The 20,023-nt window shown below is 43.3% G+C and overlaps 1 protein-coding gene across 4 annotated transcripts in view; it reads left to right on the top strand.

Annotated features, from left to right (window-relative positions):
• Positions 1 to 20,023, top strand: part of PANK1 (pantothenate kinase 1) — a 34,135-nt gene that overhangs the window by 1,422 nt on the left and 12,690 nt on the right. The window contains exons 3-4 of one of the 4 annotated variants that reach the window (XM_065746164.1): positions 1,093 to 1,148; positions 14,913 to 15,265. In XM_065746164.1, the coding sequence (XP_065602236.1) occupies positions 1,093 to 1,148; positions 14,913 to 15,265 (409 nt within the window). Of the gene's footprint in view, positions 1 to 1,092; positions 1,149 to 6,797; positions 7,171 to 7,402; positions 7,518 to 14,912; positions 15,266 to 20,023 lie in introns of those variants that run through there. The other 3 variants (XM_065746163.1, XM_065746165.1, XM_065746166.1) reach the window with 3 other exon arrangements.

Below are 20,023 nucleotides of genomic sequence, written 5' to 3'. Positions count from 1 at the left end.
ATGATTTTTAGTTGAAGTAATGAAAAGGAAGGTCTGGTGAGTTTGATATCAATGTTTCTCAACTGAGAGCAGATAATAACATCAGAAGTTATTGCATATGAATATGCTTTTGTATTCATACGTAAACTGTACTGAGACAAGAGAATGCCTTAAAAGCAATGCATTGAGGAGAAGATTCTGTTCTTTTGCTTTTGTTCAGTTGTAAATGTACTGGACAACAGATCGAATAAGTACTGACGTAGAAAATAACACAGATTATGTCAAACAAGGACTTGAAACAGAATTTTGAGGTCAGTAACCTGTGTGCTTAGAACTTTGATCGCAGTGGTAGAAACCGAATGACACAACTTTGGTGGATATGTGGGCAAATATAAATAGGTAGCTTTTCACTGAATGTTACAAGCAGAACAACAAAATGTTAGTGGTCCAAATTTGCATTTCTAATAAGCTTAAGGTGCTTCAACAAACAGAGCTAATACTGATTAATTAATTTACTGAAGCTGCAAGGAAAGGCCTTTTTGTGTTGTCTATTTATATTAAAAAAAACCAAACAATACCAGACAACAAAACCTCAATGGATTCTGTCTTTAATAAGCAGCATGAAAGAGCTGTTTTCCCAAGGCCTTGCCATATTAAGTGGAAGACTTAAGTGCTCTGCCTGATGAAATGTGTTTTTAACTGTTGATGAGCCAATCCAAAGCATTGCTAGATTGCTAGGTTACTATTAAATTTCACAGTTGAGCAGGCATGGGTATTTTCATTTTGATATTTTTTTTATCAAACTGATCCAAGTAATTGTTTTAGTTTAGAAGTGAGAACTGTCTTTTCTCTCACTTTTTTGTTTGTGATTGATGTTTTTGTCTCTTTAAATGGCAGGTGAAAAGAGCACTTACTCAATTTATGCAATGTCTGAAGATCTGCAGATGTAAAGCACTACATAAGTGCAAAGGGTTTAAATTCAGAGCTGTATTATGTCACCTTCCCTTTTCCTTGTGCCAGACAATGCCATGACCTGAATAAATCTGCTTGTAATCAAATTTAAACTTGATTGATGAATAGGGGTGGAATGTTTGTTTTTGTTTTTAACCACAGGCTGTCTAATTCACTGAAACTAGAACTCCAACCTGATTTCTCCCTGCAGGAAAGAGGTAATTTTTTTGTTTGTTTATTATTAAGAGTTAATTAAGTGTTAATGGATTAAATAGTCTTTGCTAATCCTGTGAAAACAGTCATGATGTGTCAGTTCAGTGTTTGCATTTGAAACTGTGGAAATTAATCCTCTCTAAATATGAATTTGCTAGTTCGTGTTCTGGGAGGATCTAAGGTCTGAAAACTGGCATAATAAGGCCAGAAATCAGACAGCTTTTCTTGTATCAGTATTTCAGATCAAGGATATCTGTTTCACCTTACATTAGACTTCTTTTATGCCTGTGAATGGAGACCAGAATCATGTTATTTGTGGGAATTGTCTTCCTTGCAACTGTTGACCGTTGATATCTCATACTCACTGCAGCACTGTTTTCCTCATACCTTCACTTGTGGGGTAGCTTTACTTTCATTCTAGCTTGTGTGCTATCCCTCTTTCCCCTCCTCCCTCCTTGTAAGAGGTAATGGAATGAAAATCCACATCTCTTCTGATATTTTATGTAAATTTTATAAATGGAGACAAGATAAAACAAATCAATCAGTTACTTCTACTTTTAGAGCAATCAGACAAAAAGTATTGGAGCTTGATATCTTAAGTCCTATTGGTTCTGCTTTCAGTCAATACACAAAGATTTTGGAAACAAAAAAGAAAATTATCTTTCTGTCCTGGTGTATGAGAGATTAAAAAATGCTTTTGTTTTTTCTTCCCCTCTCTGAACTGGCTGGTGCCAAAACTAACTCTGCGGCTGCTTTATCTGGCTTCTGTGTTAAAATTAAGAACAGAAGCAACAGATTTGGTGAACAGTGTTTCGAAGATTAAGGAGTCTGATTAACATTTGTGGGTCAAAAAGGATGATAATGTATGAGTGTGAAAACTAGATGATCTCTGAGGTCTCTTCGAATCCAAGTCATTCTATGATTCTAAGATATTTGAATATCTTTCGTGGCCCATGATTCTTGATGTATGTCTCCAACCCTTTCAGATTGATCTTTCAGATTGATTCAGAGAATGTGTTTTGACCTCTTGGGGAAAAAAAAGTAATTGCACACGACAGATCATTCCCAGTATTACTTACTTTAAAAGGTTACCAATTGCAGAAATGTCAGAGGATGTAACTGCAGCAAAACAACTCAGCTTTAGCATAATATTTGGTTGTTTCTCATCTTTGTTACTAGGTAGCTAGAGCTTTAAGGAAGAAATTTGTCATTAATAGCACAAACCCATCCTACACAAGACTCTAGTTGTTTGAAAACAAAAACTTTTAAAAGATATTTTTTAAAAGATTAGCATTTGAGTTTATTGTCTGTGGTTTTAGCTTAATCTCACAAGGACGTGTTGAATGTTTTTGTCAGCATCAAAACATTATAAACCTTTGGTTTATTTATGTGAAAGCAAAGTCATGTTGTCGAGATACTGAAGGTTTAACTCCAGACTTAGTTGTAGTGTTTGGACTTAGCTCAGTATTTAATGATCATTAAGATCATTAAATCACCCTGCTACTGAAGGAGGTCGAGGAGAAATGCCAAAGGTGTGGTGTTCCCCATCTGTGAACTAACTTTGAAGAGCAGCTGAGCACTGTGTGCTCCTTCCCTTCCCTCCTGAGTTGGAAAAGTAATGTTTGTTCTGGGTTGGAAGTATGTTTAAACAAGTATTTCATAGAGGAGCTTTTTTTGTGGTTTTTTTTCTTCCACATGCAAGCATAGGTATAGTCTCCTGTTTCAACTTGGTCTATAATCTTTGATATCTATGGGAATTTCATGTCAGCATATAAGCTCTTGGCATACAAAGTAATGCAAGTGGCAAATCTTGCTGAATGCTGACAGGAAAACCAGTTTCTCCTTTTCATATCTGGCAGTGCTGAGTGAGCAATGAAGTCTTCTGCAATTGTTGATTGTAGTTGCCAGTTGTAGTTGTCTACTATTGTGTTGATGTATTTCACAGTACTTGTTTTGAAACTGTCACTTTTATATGGTCCTTCATAATGCCACCGTAATAATACTCAGCCAAGCAAAACCAGTATGTGTACATACAGGAAGGTAATTGTCTGTGGGGGAGCAGTTGTGGAGTAAGGACCATTGTTTCCTCTACCAAATGCTCATCTCTTGTTGCAATCATTGTTTTTTTTTATGATTAGGAACAGTATTTCTCAATCAGTGAGTTGTGAAGTTGTGTGTTTTCCAATTCTGTGTATTTAAGTTTGATTTCTAAAGATAAGTGTCAGTGTGTTGAGCCAAATGCTTAGGGAGAAAGAATGTGGATTGACTTTTGGGAGAAAAGAAGAGTGTATTTTTAGGTTTTTGCATATACAATGGTTTGAATCCACTACCTGATTTTTGGGTTTTTTACAAGCTCTGCAAAATAGGGATTATGGAATTGAAAAAGATGATTCACCTGCAACGCCTCCTTCATCATTGCTGGCTTGTACTTCTAAGCAATAATCAAGTGCTAGATTTTAAATGTTTACAGATTTAGGGAGCTTTATTTGAATTTATTTGAAATTTCTGAACTAAGGCACAGAAGGTTTTGTTTTCTATGTAAAATGGACATCAACAGCTAAGAGGTGGGTGGGGAGGGAAAGCACTGATGGTTCAAATGCATTCTGTCTGGCAAACGTTTAGGCATATGACTAAATTTATGCCCTTTGTTGCCTCTGTAAGCTGTAGTTTCTCCTCTCAGATGTGTTCCTGTAATATAGAAGCAAGATAAAAATAGAAGTAACCTGAATGGAAGTATAAGCAAGAATGGCAGAGTGCCAGCAATCCCTAGAACATAAATCTGCAGGCAGCTGAACGAGAAGTTTGTTTTGTTGCATTCTTTGCATTGCATAATACAGTTTTTGTCATTTGAGAAGGATGTTCCTCTAATTAAGGTTATTACTCCTTATTACCACTTTCCAAAATGTGACCAAAGCTTTGAATAATAACAGCAGTGCTTTGTAGCATTTTGAGGGGTTCTTGAGTAGTAGGTTTACATGTGGACTGCACCTGCTTGATGCTTCCCTTAGTTTTGACTCCAAACAGGACTAATACGAGCCCCTCAGAATGAGCAGGGAGCCTCATGGGTTTCAGGACAGATTGCCTGATGATTACACATGTGGTTTTGTTTTGTTTTCATACTCCCTGGCCCCTATTTCCATTGAGTTTGAAACTATAGCAGCTGAAATACAGTGCTTTCAATCCTGTGGCAGACTATCTTAACTAAATTTCATGGACTCGTGTAGTTAGAATGTTACAGCCTGGATCTTTGTGTTTAAAAGCAAGTAAATAGGCATAATAGAAAGCTGGGAACCTGCAGTGTAGGCTGGCATAGAATAATGCATGAAATGTTTGCCATGCAGGTGTCTGGTATGCCAGGGCCAGTGATAGCAGAAAGTTGACTGTTCTGAGTCCATTTGTGTCTTGCGTCCTCCAGCATGCCATGTATTTGTAGCAAATTGCTGGTTTGCTTATGTAAGAAATGAGTTAAAAATAAACAAGTAGTTTCCACCTGTGCCTGTTCAGAAAGGAAGACAGAAATGTTGTGTAAATATTAGTACTGAAAGAACTAGAAGCATCCCAGATGGTGTTGGTCACTGTGCACCCCTACCTGTGTTGCTGTCTTGCAGGTTGAACTGAAAACTGAACTGGCTCTCAGGGTTTGTTTGGAAAGTTTGGATAAAAGGAAAATTGAGCCTGTAATTACATGCCATGATCTTACTGACAGCTGTTGTATTTTCTGTGCCTAGTTCTTGATTTGCAAGAGCAGCAACAAACCTAATGTGTGTATGTAGTGTGAAGAGAAGAGAAAGCAGTACCACTTCTTAAATGCAATGCGTGCCTTCAGCTTGTTGCTGTTGTACAGCAGGTCTCAAGCTAGCTGCTCAGCTCTGGGTGCAGTGGGACAGTTTATTTCTGCTTTTTGTACTGTATTGAGGGGATAACTTTACTAATTGTCATATTTCTTCTGAGCTGTGCTTTCTAAGACATTATAGTAGCAATATAAATTTATTTTGAAAATCTATTATAGTTAATACTAAGTATAATGTGAGATCTTTGTGACACCAGTTTAGCCTTTTTGCAGAACATGAAGAGCACAGACTGCCTGCATCACTACAGGCCAGGGCAGGATCAGCTTTACCCAGACTGTTCCTTGCATATGTTTAACCTTCCATAAAAGACTTGCAGCATTGGACAGTCTTTAGTCTTTCAGTGCATCTACTGCTTCTGTAACTTCATTCTAGGAAATATTTGCTAGAAGGCTTAATCAAAATTCATGTGCTGCAATCTGCACTCACAATTTTTTTCTTGCTTCTGTATTTCCTTTGCTGTTATCCCTTTCAGATTTGAATATACTTTCAAATCTTTCCTCGCCTGGACAAAACCTTGCTGTTGTGATTTTACTTTTTTTTAGTCATTCCAGTTTAGTGCTTAAGATTGGTTGCAGTACTTGAAACAGGTGCAGCATTCCACTGTTGAGTCAGTGGAATGGCTGCTTATCCTACCACACAGAAACTAAGTGTATAATTAAAAGCAGATTTGCTTTGTGAAGGAAGGTTAAAAGTTAGCACAACTCAGCCAAAGGGTGCCAAGTGCCAGTGTGCCTACTCCCAGTTTTGCTGCAGTTGCACGAGAAAAGCAGGTTTGCAGGAACAATCTTCAGCCGTGCCATCAGCCTGGCAGTGTGTGCAGTCAGACTGTCAGGGATGGAGGAGGCAAGAGCCAGGGGAAGCTGAGCAGCTCTAGCAGCAGGCAGGATATGCAGCCTGTGGTCCTTCTCACCATCCCTAGGGCAACTGCTTTTGGGGTGCCACTTGCAGCAGCTGCTCGTGTACTGTGAAGAAACCTAAGAGTGTTTTAATCATCTTCAAACACTGGTTATTTGCTTTAGGAAGGATGCTTCACGTGTTCATTGTTCCCAAACACGTTCTTCATTCCGTGGTGTTTGCCTGCAGCTCGTTCTCTGTCCCCAGCTGAGAAGTGGAGGGAACTTGACGCTATCCCTGTCGAGGCCGTTCTGTAGGGCTGCACTCCCTGACTGCGGCCGGGTTCAGCCATCCCTCCTGCGGTGTGGTTTGTGTGCGGCACAGGGCCTGTGTCCTTCGTCGGTGGTAGGTGTGAGGAGGAGCTGCTGTGTGACCGGCTCGTATGACGGCTGTCATCTGCGCAGTGACAGGCAGCTATGTACAGGTGACCTTCATGCACGGGACCGAACCGACCGAGCGTTGTGTGGGTGGACACTTGATGCCGCCCCGCAGCACGGTGTTCTGCAGCCACTGCATATCTGATGTTCTTACGTCCCATTCAGAAAATGCGTTTTTTCGCCGGGCCATCTCCGTGCTCGGCATAAATCACGGCTAAGGGACGAGCAGCAACGCCGCGATAGGGAAAACGCGCGAGGTCGGCCGCGCTCAAGGTCACGCGTGTCGCTCCCAACCGCTGTAGGACACGTGACGCCGGGCACAGAGGGAAGCGCTGCCCCAATGGCTGAGGATGAGGCGCAGGGCGAACCCGCGGGGCGGGCAGCGGCGCCGGGATCCGCGCGCGCGGGGCCCGCAGGTGCCGGGGCCGCGCGAGCCGAGGGCGCCGCGTTCCCGCCGAAGGGCGGCGGCCGCCCCTCTGCAGCGCGCCGCGGCCGCCACCACGCGTGCGCCGTCCCCGCGCGGGAGGGGGGGAGCGGGCGGACGGGCGCCGCATCCCCGGCGCGCGGAGCTGCAGGCGCGGGAGGCGGCGTGAGCGGAGGCTCCTCCGGAGCTGAGCCGGGAGACAAAGGGGAGAGAGGCGGCGCCGCCGCCGCCATGGGGGAGCAGCTCCGTGCGCAGCCCGCCGCCGCCCCGGGGGTCCCGCCCGCCGCCTCCTGCTCGCTGCGCGCCGGGCTGCTGCACAACGGCTTCCACTCCGCGGGCCCGACGCTCAGCAACGGCGGCTGCGGGGAAGCGCCGCACCCGCTGCTGCTCCGCCCGGAACCGCCGCAGCTCGGGCACGGCTCCCCAGCCAAGAAGTGCAGGCTGCGCCGCAGGATGGACTCGGGCCGGCGGCACAGGCCACGTAAGTGACGGGCGCGGCGGCGCGGCACCCCCCCCCCTTCCCTCCCCCCCCCCCCCCCCACACCCTCGGCTCCGCAGCCCTCCCCGCGCTACCCCAGCTCCGCTCCCGCCCCGAGAGCGGCCCCCCCCCGCGGCGCGCCGGGCGGAGCGAGAGCCCCCGGTGGCGGCCAATGCGGCGGCGGAGGCAGGGCACGGCCCCGCCCTGCGCCAATGGGGCGGCGGCGGGCGGGGAGCGGCGGCCCGGCGCGAACGCGGGCGGACGGCACTCCGGCAGCCAGGCAGCAGGGTCCCGCCGGCCGCGCAGCCTCCCAGACGTGCCCATGAAGCTCATAGCGCAGAAACAGCGCTGTAAGTAGCGGTCGCGGGTGGGGTCTGTTCCGCGGCCCCGTCCTGCTGCGCCGAGTGGAGGGGAGAGCGGTGCAGTGGCTCCGCGCTGCTTCGTTTAGCTGGAGAAATGTGCAGGCGGGCACTGTGATTTGGTGATGTGCTGCTTACGAGCGCTGCCTCTGGCTTTTTGTTGGTCTGGGAGGTGTCAGTAAAGTGGCTGGCTGTTCTGCCTCGTGTTTTAAGGCTGTGATATTTATGTTTGTGATGTGCTCGGTGATTAGGAAGCAACGTGCTTCATTTTCTTGGTTGTATTTCACTTGTATACAGGTACAGAGCTGCTGCACTGTGCCCGGGCAGCCACTACCAGCAGAGCAACATAGCTGGGGGAGCACCCTGGCTCTGGTCACACTCACTTTGCCATTCCTTCAAGTAGAACCACTGCACGTTTGCCTTCCTGTTCCAAGTTCAGCACGTTCTGGTAGGGTAATGCAGGATAGGCAGGCTTGCAGTTTCCCTGGGATAGCTCTGTTTGGTAGGCAGTGCTGTTCCACTACTCGGTGTTTTGTTTTGTTTTTTAATACTGAAATAAATGCATGGGCTTTTCTCTGAGCAGAACAAAGTGGTCATAAACAGCCTTGGAGGGATGCAGCTTTTCCAAGGCCACTTCTTTATCAGAGCCTTCTGTTCATCAGATGTTTTTGCTAAGCTCTGCATGCCCCTAGCCTCAGCGTGTTCTCTGTGTTGCAGAATCATATAGTACTCTTGCTACCTGGGGAAAATTAACGTGGGTGTGGGCTCCTACCAAATGCAGTGTGTTGGTGACTACTGCACTCTCTGGTGCCAACGGTTTTTGTGGAGTTTTTGTGCAGCTTCAAATTTTCATTCAAGAACAAAAGCTGCAGCTCTTGGATTAAGTTGCATGTTTATTTTGTGCAAGTAAGAGGATACAGCACTTGCGTATCAAACTTTAGAATAGTTTTTAGTGTTGCAGAGCAAAGGCTCGTAAGGGATTAACGTAGTTACTCAAACCAGATGGAACAAGGATATCATAACATTCATATCTTGAAGGGAAAAAAAAAAACCTTTGTCAGACTGCAGACCCAGGTGGCAGTGGCTGTGTTGCCTGAAACGTGCAACAGCTGAGCCCTTGCTTGTGGGCTCTCTGGAGAGAGTGGGGATGGAAGCAGCAGGTGAGACCAGAACTCTTTAAAGCTGTTGTGTGGGGGTATTTCTTTGCTAAATAAGATACATAAATTCTAGTTGATCTTGTTTTTTATTCATGTGCAAGAGTAAATTTGCTGTTTGATATTAGTCTCGCAGGAAAGTGTGATGGTGCATTGTCCTAGGTTGAAAAAGTTCTTTAAATCTGACTCCAGTTCTGGTGCTGTGAAATTTTCAGTGCATCCATATCCAGAACACACTATACAGTCCCGTTTTTCTGGTTTTTGTGTTTAATCCCAGCCTCTGCAGATGTTTGTTCTGTGCTTGGGGACACATTGCAAAATGCAGTGTGGTTGCCACATGATGTGTAAGCCCTAAGTATTGATTGCGGGGTTTGCTTTGCGTGGGGAGGATGATAATTGGCATTTCCCAATGTTCCAACACATGAAGCTGTCTTTCTATAGCAATAATTCTTCCTTTAAGTCCCCACAAATTACATGTTGAGGGCTTTTACTTTCTGCCAAAGCAAGACCGACTTCTACGTTCCTTGGCCTTCTTCCTCTCAGAGAAGGGAAGGTTCCCTTTTGAGACTGTGCTCTGGGCTGTTCAGCCTATGCTCAGAGGGAACCTGGATCTGCTTTGTTGTCCTTCTGACCTACCTGCTGCTTCCCTTCTGCTTAGAAGCTGGTCTCTGTGTGGTTAGTTCAACAAGATGAGTTGTTGGGGTGTTAGACTGGTTCAAAACAGTGGTGTGGGCTGGTTATGAGGCTAGGGTTTGGGGTGCCTTTCTGTATCACAGCACAGTGTGACAAACAGAACAAGTAACCATTACTATGCCTCGTGCTCAGAAGTGCTCTGCCAGAGAATGAAATGTTCAAGTGCGGTGAATTCTGCCAATGTTGGAAACCTGCTTTAGTGTCACAGTGTTTAGTTTAAATGGGATCTTTGACCAGAAGAAGCAGAAGGAAGAGTTAAGTGCCCTCCTTGATCCCTGTGCAATAGCACTGCAGCCAAGTAAAAACAAAGCCTTCAGCATGGCAGGTAGCTAGACTAGTGCTTCACAGCATTATCCTATGAGAGACATAGGGAAGAAGCAGCTGGACACCTTAATTGGATTGCTTTTCTTAAATGAAGGTACAACATTGGGCTCTCTGTTCAGAGCAGTATCTGGCATCTCGCCCCAAGTCAGCAGGCAATAGGTGGAGGTCAGGGAATGCGTGTTCAGAGGCGTCGTGACTGTTTACAGCTAATAAATGTTATAGCTGCTGTGGTTCATTTCTAAGCACTTAGTCGTTACTTCTCAGCAAATAATGTTTTTGGCCATTATTTCCATTGTAGTGCTACTTAAGCCCACGTTTTTTATTGCGGAAAACCTAGTGGTGATGTTAAATGTGGAATGCCACAATTATGGTCTAGATTTTAATGGAGAGTAGAGAAGCGAAATGGTTTTGGTCAACACAGCGAATAAGTTTGTGGTGTTGGCAACTGAAACTTTGTCCAGAGTACTGGAATATCCCACAGTTTGTAATTGTGACTTCTGGTGGCATGCTGCTTAGAGTCAGTCCTCAGCTGGTTTTCATGTAGACAGATGCTAGGGTTGCCTGAAAAAACAGGGCGGATGGGAAACACTTGATCTGGTTGGTGTGTTGTGGCCAGCATTACTGTGAGTCCCAGCTGCACTGCTAAGGTAGTGCTTAGCCAGCAGGAATAGGAAATGTATGCAGATGTTCTCAGTGCCGCTGGGTGCTGTCAGGCTGGTTGGTGGGGGGGGAACTCTCATCAGCTGGTAGTTGTTTATTACAGCTTCGTGAAGTTGGCTTTTGGTAGGCTGGTTTTCCATGAGGCTGTGCAGATCAGGTAGTGACCCATAAGAGAATATATGTGTGGGTGGTCACAACTGCCTGGCAAACAGCTCTGCCTTCTGTTATGCAGGTTTTTCTTTTTCTTGCTGCTGAGCAGGCAAGCATTCAGCTAGATGTTGCTGCTGAAAATGATCTGGAAGGCTTCACTTAACATTTGAGGGATTTATTTAGCTGTAGCTCTGCAGGGTTTGAAGAAACTTCCTGTACTAAGCAGCTAAAATTCATCTTCCAAGATGTATATTCTATTTCCACACACAAAAAAAAAACAAATGCTTCAATTTTAAGGCAGGTTTGGATTGCTCAAAATAACTGTAGAATGGGAAGGAATGATTGAAATATGCAAAAATCATTATCAACTTCTTAAATGGGAAGCAGCAGTGAGAATGTTAGCCCATCTGGCACATGACTTGTTTTGTTTTTGTTTCCCCCTCCTCTATTTTTAGCTTTGGCTTTCTCTCCTCTCTTCCAGCCCCAGTTAAGGCAGAAAAGTTCTTAGCTCACCAATGCATCAAGCAATGGAAATGAGATGGAAATAAAATCATAGGAATTTATCACGTGTCAGGGAGGGGGGAAAAAAAGACAAGACAGCTGAATCTAAGGTCTTTTATCTAAGATATTCATGGTGGAGATAGCAAAGAGTGCTGATAGCACCATTCAAGTTACTGATAAAATACTGAGATACTGTACCTGTGCTTGAGGGGGTGGGGGGAACTAAGACAAGTGTGGGAAAAGGAAATTCCTTATTAATGAAAGGCTGAGTGAAGCTGGCCAGGTTTGCCCAACAAGGGCTGCAGAGATGTTACGCCAGTCTTGCAAGTGGAGGTGTACAAGCTGAGACAGCTTTAGCAAAAGAAGAAATTGCTGGAAATTGGTCCCAAATATATCGAGGTCTGACAGGTGGAAGGAATTGGGCAATCATCTCGTTGTAAAACTTGAGGAGTAGTAAGACAGCTAACTTTGTGTTGTTGTCTTTTAAATACACAGAGGAGATTGCCCTTTGTTAACCCCTTCAACAGGGCGCTGCTGCTGAGTGACACAGGAGTTCCCTCTACTTCCCCTGAGCTGTTGTGCATGAGTGGGTTAGGATTTGATGTTCCTTTCCCTCTTCTCTGCCTTAAATAATACGTTAACTGTAGGGCTTTGAAAAATCAGATAAATATCTTCAGTTCTGTGTGTAACATGCCTTATAGGAAAAGGTTTATGGGTTCACGCTGTTCAGAGCTCGTGTAAAAACTAGGTGAAGTGTGTCATGGAATTTCTCATGGGTGGACCTTTCCCCCAGATAGCACAGCTGTTAGTGTGCATCAGATTACCTCATTATGCAATGCTGGTGATACCTTCGGTTTGCATTGTCACATGTCTCAGCTGCTAGGTTTTAGACTAATAGGAGATTTTATCTCTGGTTAACAGACCAATAAGTACTTGGTGCTGTTTATTAACATAAAGGGAATGCGTTTTCACAAGAAGATAAGTGGAGCCTTGGATTTATAGTAGACTTTTAAGAGTGCGTGGTTCATCTTGGTGCTTTCTTTATCAGTTCTATCAGATACAGGCCTTCGTTTTAGTGTTACCACCACTCTTTATGGCTTAGTGCAGTTCAGAGTTACAGTAAGGCAGTTTTATTTTCTCTATGGTCATAGATTACGTTGAGTCAGTGGGCACATTGGAGGCAGTATTTGGGAAGATGGAGCTCAGCTGCAGTAAGTGTGCAGCTACTGAAGGAGGGCTGTCTGAAGGCACCGGGGGGACCTGATGGTGCTTGAGTGGTGTGTTTTGCTTCAAGGTCTATTGAGTGTTACAAAAGCTACAACGAATAAAGAGTTAAAATCATCACTGGGATAAATGAATGTTTCTGCTGTGATTTTCATTATATGGAAATGAAATTACACGAATATCACCAGCACTCGCTAGCAACTTGGACGCTTGATTGATTTCCTAATTGGTTAATGAGTCAAAATATGTCTCCTTTATTGCAGAGGAGTTGGGGCAGATTGGCAGTGTTAGCAGCTGTGAAGGATTCTAAGCTCTGTCACTGAAGTAGCAGTTGTTGTGGTCTGATCTTGTATTCTTTATTTATTTGTGCTGAAGAAAACTGCTGCTGGTTTAGGAGCAAAGTCCTTGTTTTCTGCAGCTCACCACAAAATGGAAGGGCTTCAGATCTACTGGGAAAAAACAGTCTTTGTATTTCTGCTTGTTTTCTAAGTGAGCATCATGTACCTATGCTAAGAACTGTACAGGCTTGAAATAACTCAGTAGGTTGGTTTTTGTTTTTGTTTTTTTTAACAGTACTTATTTGTGAATGATTTAACTATGACTTCTCAAAAAGTGAAGATATAAATGTCTTAGCAGTCATTTATGGGTAACTGTAAGTTATTAGTACTCACATTTCTATTGCCAGATATGTAATGGTAAGAGAAAGGAATGCTTCTACCCTCTCGAAGACTAAATCTGCGCAATAGCTTCATAGCAGCTGTGGGAGCAGATGGATTGTAGCAGAATTTATGTCCACAAGGGAGAATACTGGAGTGTTGCTTCTAGTTAGCATTAGTTTGGGTCTGTATGGCACTGTCCAGTTATACTGCACTTAATATTAGCTTCCTACTTGTATAATTAAGATGCATCCTAGGTGGAGGAGACTTACTGTTCCAGTGTGACAAGTAATTAAAGTTCTCAGCAGCTTAAGCCAAGATTTGTGCAAATCTCTAATGGGATTGATGTCCTGAGCTCCACTGCATTATAATGCAGTACAGTACAGTATGACTGGACTATTTTTACTTAAATATTTCTCTTCTAATTCCAAAAGTGATTGAGTTATGGGTTACTGCATGGTGTTTTGCCTCATCAAAATGAACTCTGTTTTTAAAACACTTGAATTGCTCACGTTTCAGGGAGCCTGCATACCCGACCTCAGGTTAGGTTTTGTATCATTGTCTTGGTATCTTGCAGCTTGTTGGGAATGGGAAATGAAATTAAACAGGGTTCCCAGTAGATAACAGTAGGTGTTCTTAGGGAAAGTGAACAGAGTAAGCAATCAACTTCCTGGGAGCTTATTTCTTTATGTTCTCCCTGTACTTATGGAAAGCTGGGAGAAATTGATGATTCCTTTACTTTCCAGTAATGGCACAAAACAGCTGTTTTAAGCATCTGGCACTGAAGTTTTGTTTTGTTTTGTTTTCTGTTTTTAATAACAACTGTGAAATTTAGAATCACAGAATATCCTGAGACTTAGGAGCTGCTCAGGCAGCCAGCCAGGAAGGAGGCACAGGCTGAGCTCTTTGTGGTGACTAAGTAAGACTCTAAGCTTCTTTCAGCCTGAAATTTAGTAACTTAATACTGCTCTGTGATCACCTGAGGAAGAAGAGAGTGATCAGTATCTGATTCACTTACTCAAATCCTTCCCCAAGTTGTTTATAGCTGGGTTCACCAGCAGAAGAGACAGTAATGCTTATGATGTCTGTGGTTTGCAGTTCACCTCAGCACTAAGTTGGGGTGCCCTGCTTGGGAGGATCACACTTCTATGGTGCCTAGCTGCTTCTAGCTGCAAGAAGGGATGTGATTGCATGACTGCTGTTCTTGATGCTTCTAATTTAAATTTGTCTAAGAAGTACTGCTAGGTGTTGTTTCTGACTTGTGCAAACTTCTCATTTCTCATTGCTTCATAAAGTTACCTGGCTTACAGTTTAAAACTTGTGTATGCGTAAGTAGAGCAGGCAGACCAACCTGATTCAGGTTGTGGCCCATGCATGCTGAGAAGCAAATAATGGCCTTTCTTGTGTAATTGTTTGATAATCTAATGCACACACCAGTAGAAAAATGACTGTCAGTGGATTTTAAACACTGAATATAAAACAGCTCATTCTCTTTCTGCTGGTATGTGCAAGAATTGTAAGAGATGCTAGTTGTGGTGGGTTGGAGACACTCCCACCAGAACGGGAGAGTTGCAGCGTGCTGCTCTTCAGACAGAGCATTGGGACTGGTATCAGAGCGGGAATTGGAGGTGTTAGGTAGTGGGGGTGTGACTCAAGAAATGTTGCTCTCCTGTTTGGTTGTGTCCCACCTAGTTTACTTGAAGAATGGGAGCTGCGAGTCAGACTGGGTGAAATGCTGTGGGTGTGTTCTGTCAAGATGTGTTTACTGAAGAAGTATTCTGTGTTGCTAGAACCTGCTTCTTCAGAGAGTGACTTCTTTCTTTATTCTTTTTGTCAACTGAGGCTTTATGGAGTCTTATCTTAGGATGTAGTATGTGTGAACTAGGCACCTAAGTGACCACCAGCTTTCAGCTGATACTATAACTTGCACTAAACTGTCATTCAACAAATATTTTAAGTGCTATGGCTGACCTGTGTATTCATGGTGGCTCTCTTTTTCTTCTTCCCCACATCCCCATCCTTAGCATTTCCATGGTTTGGAATGGATATTGGTGGAACATTGGTTAAACTGGTCTACTTTGAACCTAAGGACATTACTGCAGAAGAGGAACAAGAGGAGGTGGAAAACCTGAAAAGCATTAGGAAATACCTGACCTCCAATACGGCCTATGGTAAAACTGGCATTCGTGATGTCCACCTAGAACTGAAAAATTTGACTATGTGTGGACGCAAAGGAAACCTGCACTTCATCCGCTTTCCCAGCTGTGCCATGCACAGGTTCATACAGATGGGTAGTGAAAAGAACTTCTCCAGCTTGCATACTACGCTCTGTGCCACAGGAGGTGGAGCTTACAAATTTGAGGAGGACTTTAGAACGGTATGTGAACATTTTGTGTGTGTTCAGTGGGAAGCACCTGGGTGGGAAGACAAAGACTCCAATGACTGTTTTTGTTTTATTTTTTTTGTCTTGATTAAAACTTGTGGATGAAATAACACATTTTGCTCATTGGAATTCTTTAAGACTGACAGTATCGATGCATATTTGTTAATTGGTGGAATTGCTGAGGACATAGAGGGGACAAGGGAGGATATGGAGGCTGGTGTGTATTCTACCTGAATTATTACTGTGTCGTGTGTCTTAAGTAAATACAGTTAGAGTATTGCTGTGGTGATCAGATGCCTCATAGTCAACTGGGGGTGTGTTACTGTATCTTTGAAGCCTGAAACTTCACTGAGGAAGTCACTGGGGAGGCAGTTGCCAGTCAAGCTAGTTATCCTATACTGCTGTTGTCACAAAGATTAAAGTGAGATATTTACTTAAACAGTTCTAACTCTTCTGTCAATAGCTTCCAACCTGATGTTGAAAGTGGGGGATAGCTGCTGGGGGGTGACAGGTGACAGCAGCTGCTTTTCTGTAACTGTTTCTGTATAGAGAGCTATCATGCCCATTTAACAAGCAATTTTTAATTACAGTCTCTGAGTTTTTGCTTTACTTTTAATTCCAAGCATCTTGCAATACAAGCAGGTTTTTCTTTGTTAATACCCCTCACCTGGCAGGTGGCTAAGAGCCTCTGGTTCCTCAGGGGAGGAGAGTTCTGCAGGAGGTGAACAAGAACTCCACCTGTTAAGCCGTTGTGCAGTGATTTTCAGTAAGTGAATTGTTTGATGTGAAAGAGGCTAGTTTAATTGAGTGTCAAGTTTTTTTTTTGTTAATTGCTGTAGCAGTTCACTGCTAGTACCAGATTTTTTGTCCTTTAGGCTGGTTACAAGTTGCATGTTAGGCTCTACTGATGACTGAGATTTCAGAAGGTTCAGATTTTGTCTTTCTTGCATTGTGTAGGTAATGTCAGGCAACATGGGATGAAGTGAGTCCTAGCAGTAGTGAATTTGGCCATAATTCAGGCTCTGGAGCATGCTTGCATATGCTCAAGGATGATTCAGATCACAGTACATAGTAACAATCAGGTCATTATATGGCTTTCTGAAGAGGCTGATTATTTCTTTAGTATGGTCAGTATCCCCAAATTTCTCTTTTGTGTCATGGAATAATAGCTAGAATTGGCTCCTTAATAAGGAAGTTCACATACGTTGTTCCCACAGCTGTGGAATTGAACTAGAAATTACTTGGTTGCTGTCACAGCAAGACATCTCTGCGTGGCTTTGACCTTATCTGCTGAAGACAGGCAACTTTTCAGGATGGGACCACTCTCTCCCAGTTCAGCTGGATATGGTGCTAGAAGTTTTAGCTGAAGTTGCAGCTAGCTATTGTACAATAAGTGAGGTCTCAAAACAAATCAGTTATGGATATAAAATCCTACGTTGTGTGCTACAGCATTTACATGCAAGTAGTTTAAGAAAAACACTATAAAAGTCTGTCTAGAATGTTTTACAGTATTGTGCAATCAGTGAAGTGCACTTGAACCTGAGGTGAGTGCTTTGGACACCTTTTCTTACAGCTATTGTCTCGTAAAACAAACATTTCTTGACTCAAGCTGTGATATCACAGAGTATTACAGAAGCAAAATACTGTCAATTACATGAAGGTTTGCTTGTTTAATATCTCTAGAAGGGCCAAGCATCCTGAGTACTAGCACTTAAATTGTCATACCACGTTAGCTATTTTAACAGCAGCTGGCTATCTCAGTGTGTTCTGTTGACTAAACTGACATTGGACAACCTTTTCAGAAATGTACTCGAAGTATTAAAATGCCTGATCCTAATATTTGATCACTTTCTAGTATCTACAGAACTAGAGAACAAGTGCTGAGTCTCAGAACTCAGTATCATATAGCGCCTTATAGGGAGGAGGATTTAAATCTTACTGTTTGAACCTATGTGGAAAAAATAAACTATGGTTCTAGAAGTTAACAGAGATAACAAAAGATAACATGGTTTTGTTGTAGCCCTCCTTTTCCATATGCACGTGCTTTTAAGTTATTTCTCTTTCACAGTATATCTAAATGTTCGTGAGGCTTTCAGGGTTGTGTAGATTTAAGATTAAAAAATCCAAATGTTATAGAATAATGTACTCAAATCCAAAAGTAAGTTTGCTTCTAAAATTGCAATTGCAGTTTCTCCTTAAAATAAACAAGCAAATACTGTCATAGTTGTCTATTTTGTCTGATTTTGTATCTCTAAATTTAAAGTTGAATAGGCTTGTACTGGACACCTCTATTGCTTTTGTGTGTTTAAAAAGTAAAATTGGGAGGCATCTTTTGTTTTCCTGAAGACTGTGTATTTTGTCATAGGAAGGCAGTTAAACCCACAGAGCCAGTGAGGTCTGACCATCTGACCTCCTTGTCTTATGATTGATCCTGTTGGATAGAAAAAGGAGACGTTTTCAAGGACTGTGTGATGACTGCTAGCAGTAACAATCAGTAGCCTTCGAGTTGCTTAATTCACTCTTAAGATCTGAATACTTCCCTTGGAAGTAGGAAAACTGAGTCTGTTCATTAAACTAGACCACTGAAATAATTTTACCGACCATATGGTTATACTTAATGCTCACTGAAGAGCAGCAGCAAGAAATTCACAGTAAGAACTGTTTCCAGCTTAGGTTTTTCTTGTGTATATATTCTTTCTTTCTTTTTTTCCTTCCCTTTTTGAATGACTGGTCCTTATGACTGACTTGTTACTTTAGATAACAGTACATTTAAGCCATAGATGAATGTCGGCTAATTCTGATCATTCTCCCTGCTTTCTCCAACCATTTATTGTTATCTCCCATCTTCTATAATAAGCAGCATCACCTCTTTAGGATATGGAAAGGACGTGGACTTACTTGACCCTGTGTCTGTCATATAAAGCTCTTAGCTCTTTGCCTCTTCTGTGATAGCAGTCATGCTACTTCCACAGAAACTTGCCATTATGAGAAATAATCTCTTAGACTTGTAAACTTGTAAACACTTAGATTTGTAAAGTGAATTAGATCAAGGATCAAGGGGGGGTGGGGCGGCATGGGCGGGTGGAGAAAGGACTGACTCTTCAGACCTCTGTCTAAAACCTGCCCTATTGTGAAATTCCTATTCCCTGATAACTAGGGGACCTGGACCTGACCTGGCTCTGCTGAAGCTTCACTGTTGACTTCAGTGGAAGCAGGACCTGAGCCAAAAGTCAGTCACTTAGTAGAGCAGGGTGGAAGGTGAGAGAGGAAGTCTGTTACCAGCACAGATTTAGATTTTGACCTTCCCTATAATCTGTAAGAAAAATAACTTGTAAGGGAAAGAACTTTGTCCTTCCTTAGCATTTGTGACATGAGCAGTGTCTGCGGATGACTAGCGGACTGTATTTCACAGCGTGGTTGAAGTTGGCAGGACCTCAGGGCTCATCTGGTTGGAGCTCAAGCAGTGACACCCAGAGCACGGTGCACAGGGCCATGTCCTGGTGACTTTTGAAGATCTCTAAGGAAGAAACTATTCAACCTCTGTGGGCAACCTGCACATCATAAAATTGTTTCCTCGTATTCAGAGGAAGCGCAAGAGATTCTAGTTTGTGCCCATTGCCTCCTGTCCTGACACAGGGCACCACTGGAAAAGAGCCTCCCTCAGTCTTCTTTACAACCTACCTTTAGATATTCATCTTTATAAATGGACTCACTGCCCTGTTTTGCAGGATGTGTGAGCTCTGTAACTCTAGGTTTGCGTAAGACTCACAAGAATCATGCTGCACCTCATTTACATGAGGAGGCTGGAAACCTCTGCTGGGGGTTATTGGTGCTGGACTGTAGTGTGGAGACTGGGCTGGATTTAAGAGTCAACCAGAGAACAGGTGAAGTAGCTACGATACCTTCCATTACTGCCACTGCAGGAAGGAAAATTCAGAGGGGAATGGGGAGAGACAGTGTGCATCTTCTCTCTGTTGAGAGAGGGAAGGTGTCCTTCCAGCCACCTGGATAAGAGGGAATCTGCTGCGGAGCATCCCAGGCCAGTGCTTTTCTGCCCTAAGCTGATGCAGTGTCCTGAATTCTCTTCTGCTTCAGTGGATGTGATGTGGAACTTTTAGTTGTATTAGTCTTTGTCTTGCTTTAATCGGAGTGGATGTTTCCTGGCCTCGGGGTGTGGAAGGAGTGGGGAGGAGTATTGCATCAGAGCTCGGAATGGAGCAGGTTTGGGGACAGGGGTTTTGTTTGAGGTGAAAGCAAAGCACATACCTATAGAAGTGGAGAAGTGATAATGGGAGGGAGATGGAAAGCAAAGATAGGCTGAGCTATTACATATAATAAAAAATAATAATAAAACAAAACAGAATGGGAGCAAAACCCAGAAGGAATATAAAAGCCCAGGCAAAAAGCAAGGCTGTTGTAGCTGATAATTAGAAATGCAATAACTTGCACGGTTTTAACAGTTTCTTACAGAAGTATTTCCCGTTCTATAGATGAAGTTGGAACTGCACCGGATTTTTGAAATTCCAGAGCTGTTCAGAGTTTGAATATTCAACCAGATGAAATCTTACTCAAGCTGCAGCTTCACTGAGGGGGTGTATGCGTATTGATTATGCTTACTGATGCTGATCCGTGAAGCTTCTTCCCCTCTGCATGTAGGTCATGGCTGCCCTCAGCTCATCTCAAGAGGCCTGGGATGTTTGGTGTTCTCCTTGCCTGAGGTGGAAATATTTACATGCTCATGAAAACAAACAA

This window comes from Cyrtonyx montezumae, unplaced genomic scaffold, assembly GCF_038088225.1.
Source record: "Cyrtonyx montezumae isolate F1298 unplaced genomic scaffold, pur_monq_1.0 scaffold_4, whole genome shotgun sequence".
Lineage (NCBI taxonomy): Eukaryota > Metazoa > Chordata > Aves > Galliformes > Odontophoridae > Cyrtonyx > Cyrtonyx montezumae.
The sequence above is the reverse complement of the archived record's forward strand: the minus strand, read 5'-3'. Positions and strand labels throughout refer to the sequence as shown.